The sequence below is a fragment of the Propithecus coquereli genome, unplaced genomic scaffold (genome assembly GCF_000956105.1).
Source record: "Propithecus coquereli isolate 6110/MARCELLA unplaced genomic scaffold, Pcoq_1.0 Scaffold9, whole genome shotgun sequence".
Taxonomy (NCBI): Eukaryota; Metazoa; Chordata; class Mammalia; order Primates; family Indriidae; genus Propithecus; species Propithecus coquereli.
The window spans coordinates 10,602,068-10,605,482 of NW_012155284.1; the positions used below are offsets into that span (position 1 = coordinate 10,602,068).

A 3,415-nucleotide genomic window follows, 5' to 3' on the forward strand; every position below is an offset into this window, starting at 1 on the left:
CATGCCCGGCTAATTTTTTTCTATATATTTTTAGTTGTCCAATTAATTTCTTTCTAATTTTAGTAGAGACGGGGTCTCGCTCTTGCTCAGGCTGGTTTTGAACTCCTGAGCTCAAACAATCCGCCTACCTCAGCCTCGCAGAGAGCTAGGATTACAGGCGAGAGCCACCGCACCCGGCCAAGAGCTTAGTTTTTTAAAAAGGAATGTGTGTGTGTGCATATACAGAAAGAAAATTGAGTTTTGTACGGAAATTTGCCTCATAAATGAAGTTAAGAGTATTCCCCCCATGAAAATCCTGAGATTATCCAAGAAGTAAGAAAAACAAAAAAATTCACAGTACAAAGTCAATATACTAAATGATGAGAAAAAAATGTTTTCAAGACATACTATCCTAGGATTTTTAGTTATATCATTTTAAATATCTTTAAAATTGAAGAGGGAAAGGAGACAAATTTGTTAATGCCTTCTTTACCCATAATCTGAGGGGTAAAAATAACTAAAACTGAATATCCTTTTAAATAAAAATTTTAAATATAAATAAGCTCTTTGATGTCTCATCTTTATAAATAATAAGGTTAAATACTAGTTCTTCAATTAGGGCTAATGTTACATCACCACGAATCAGAAAAATAAATTATTTTCCAGTCAGCCAACCAGCTGATAAAGTTTTTTTAACATTTACCATACTAAAATAGAGTCTGACAATTTGTTTTCATATATAGTCATGTGTCATTTAACGACGTGTTCTATGAAATGAGTTGTTAGGCCATTTAAATGAAATGAGTTGTTAGGCCATTTCACTGATGTATGACCATCACAGAATGTACTTATATAAACCTAGATGGTATAGCCTACTACATACCTAGGCTATATGACATAATCTATTGCTCCTAGGCTATAAACCTGTTCAGCATGTTACTATACTGAACTGTAGGCAACTGTAACACAGTAAATATTTATGTATCTAAACACAGAAAAGGCAAATGTGTTGTGTTACAATGGCTTCCATGTCACTGGGCAATAGGTATTTTTCAGCTCCATTATAATCTTATGGGACCACCTTCCTATGTGTGGTCTGTCATTGACTGAAACGTTATGTGGCACATGACTGTACTCAGAGGCAACTGAAAAGGTCTTCATAATCCCGCCCCCAGAAAAAACAAAACACAACGAAACAAAAAACCTTCACAAAGGAAACTCCTAAATGTTAAATACAATACAATCAACCTCCAAATACATCGGCAGTATGATTGATACAGAGAAATTTATCCACAACATCCCCAAATGTCCATGTGTGCTCAGCACAGAAAGAGTCAAAATGTAAACAAGAGTTGTTATTTCTGAGAAAGCAGTCTTAATTGCTTGGTATTTCCAAAGTGCTGAATTATCAGAATGAAAGGAACCTCAGAAATGTTTTCCACTGATTATAAAAGCTTCAAATCAAGCTCATTATACACTCAAAATCAACCTGAAAAAAAAAAAAAAAACAGACAGTGATGCTTTTCTCTAAATACTGCTTTGTTGATGTAATTGACTCTGGAAATCCCAGGCTTTAAAAAGAAAAAAGAAAAGAAAAGAAAAAGTAAGAGACTGTTTTATTCTGTTTCATCCACTTCAACGAAGATATCACTGAAGAAATACTCAGAGACTATGGCTGATTCTTCTTCAGGTGCTCCGTTTTGGCCACTTTTACATCCTTCTTTCAGTGAAGGCTGGTCAAAAAAACAAAACAAAACACACAATACAACATATATATATTGCTAGTGGTAGTCTAAACTGATATAATGTTTGAAAAGCAATACGGTAATAAATATTGAGGTTTACATATGTTCCATACTTACAGATACAACAATTTCATTTCTATGCTGGTATATTAAGTAAATAATCCTAAACATAGTAAGAGTTTTACGAATAACCTTATAGCATTAGTTATAAAATTAGAAACAGCTAATATATAACACTAGACATAATTAGATAAATTATAATGGACCTATGACCCATTACTTTAATTTCCATAAAAAAATTTAATAAAAATAACACTATTAAATCTGTAATAAAAATACTGGCATAAAAATTACTGGCATAAGAATAGACAGACGCGTGAAATAGAACAGCACCTAAAGGAAACATCACAAATCAAAGATAACCTTCTCAAAAAGTAGCACACTTACAAATCAATATGGTATTGGCACAGGAACAATACCAGTGAAACAGAGACTAGAAATAACCCCAATGTATATGGAAATTTAGTATCTGATAAAATTGATATTTAAAAAAAATACTGAAAACAGTTGGATTATTCAATACATGATGGTGGACAACTATATAATCATCCCAGGGTTTAAAAAAAAAAGTCAGACCTATACCTCATGAAAATTAATTCTAGGTGGATCAAAAGATTTAAATGTAAAAGCATTTTTTAAAAAAACCTACCATAAAACATCATGTAAAACACTTTTATAATTGTGAATTTGGGGGGCAGAGAAAGGGTACCTTTTTAAACTACCTGAAAGCCAGAAGCCATAAAAGAAAGATTAATAAATTCATCTACACAAAATAAAAAATGTCTGCATAGCAAAAAGCACCATACACAAAATCAAAAGACAAATGACATACTGAGGAAAAAAAACCTTGAGACTTTTAACACAAAGGGGGGTTTTTCCTTAATGTAACAAGAACTTCTACAAAAATCAATATGAAAAAGATCAATATCCCATCTTTTCAAAAAAGTCAAATGCTATGAACAGATGTTTTGCAGAAAATAAAGGATAAATGATTCAAACACACAAAGAGATACTCAACCTCACTCAATAAATATATATGCTCAATAAATCTACAAAGAAATGACGTAAGTGAAAGCATTTAATAATTAACAACATACTGGTGTGGGGGGAAAGGCCCTCCCATACACTCCTAAAAAAAAAAGAGCAGAAATTGACATAATTCCTATGGAGGATAATCAGGCAGGACAATTAGTCGGAAGAATTCTGTTTCTAGGAATTAAACCTATGGATAAAAGTGCAAGATGATTCATTTATAAGTTAGCTATTACCACGTAGTCTGAAATAGCAAATTTTTAAGAACAACCTAAATGTCTACCACTAGAGTGACTAGTTATCACTCTATGCTACAATCAAATATACTATATACTGATTAAAAACAATGAAGATACTCTTTGGCACTTATTCCTAAAAAATGAAAACTTAAATTCATATGAAGACCTGTACATCAATGTTCATAGCATCTTTATTCATAATAGCCAAAAAGTAAAAACAAACCAGATGTCCTTCAATAGGTGAATAGATAAATAAAACTGTTGGCCAGGCACAGTGGCTTACGCCTGTAATCCCAACACTTTGAGAGGCTGAGGCAGGAGTATCACTTGAGCCCAGGAGCACGAGACCAGCCTGGGCAA

The 3,415-nt window shown here is 32.7% G+C and overlaps 1 protein-coding gene across 1 annotated transcript in view; it reads right to left on the reverse strand.

Moving 5' to 3' along the window:
- Window positions 1-1,581: 1,581 nt before the first annotated feature.
- Window positions 1,582-3,415, reverse strand: part of BDP1 (B double prime 1, subunit of RNA polymerase III transcription initiation factor IIIB) — a 94,064-nt gene continuing 92,230 nt past the window's right edge. The window contains exon 39 of the mRNA XM_012664491.1: window positions 1,582-1,712. Within this exon, the coding sequence (XP_012519945.1) occupies window positions 1,596-1,712 (117 nt within the window). The 3' untranslated portion in view covers window positions 1,582-1,595. The remainder of the gene's footprint in view (window positions 1,713-3,415) is intronic.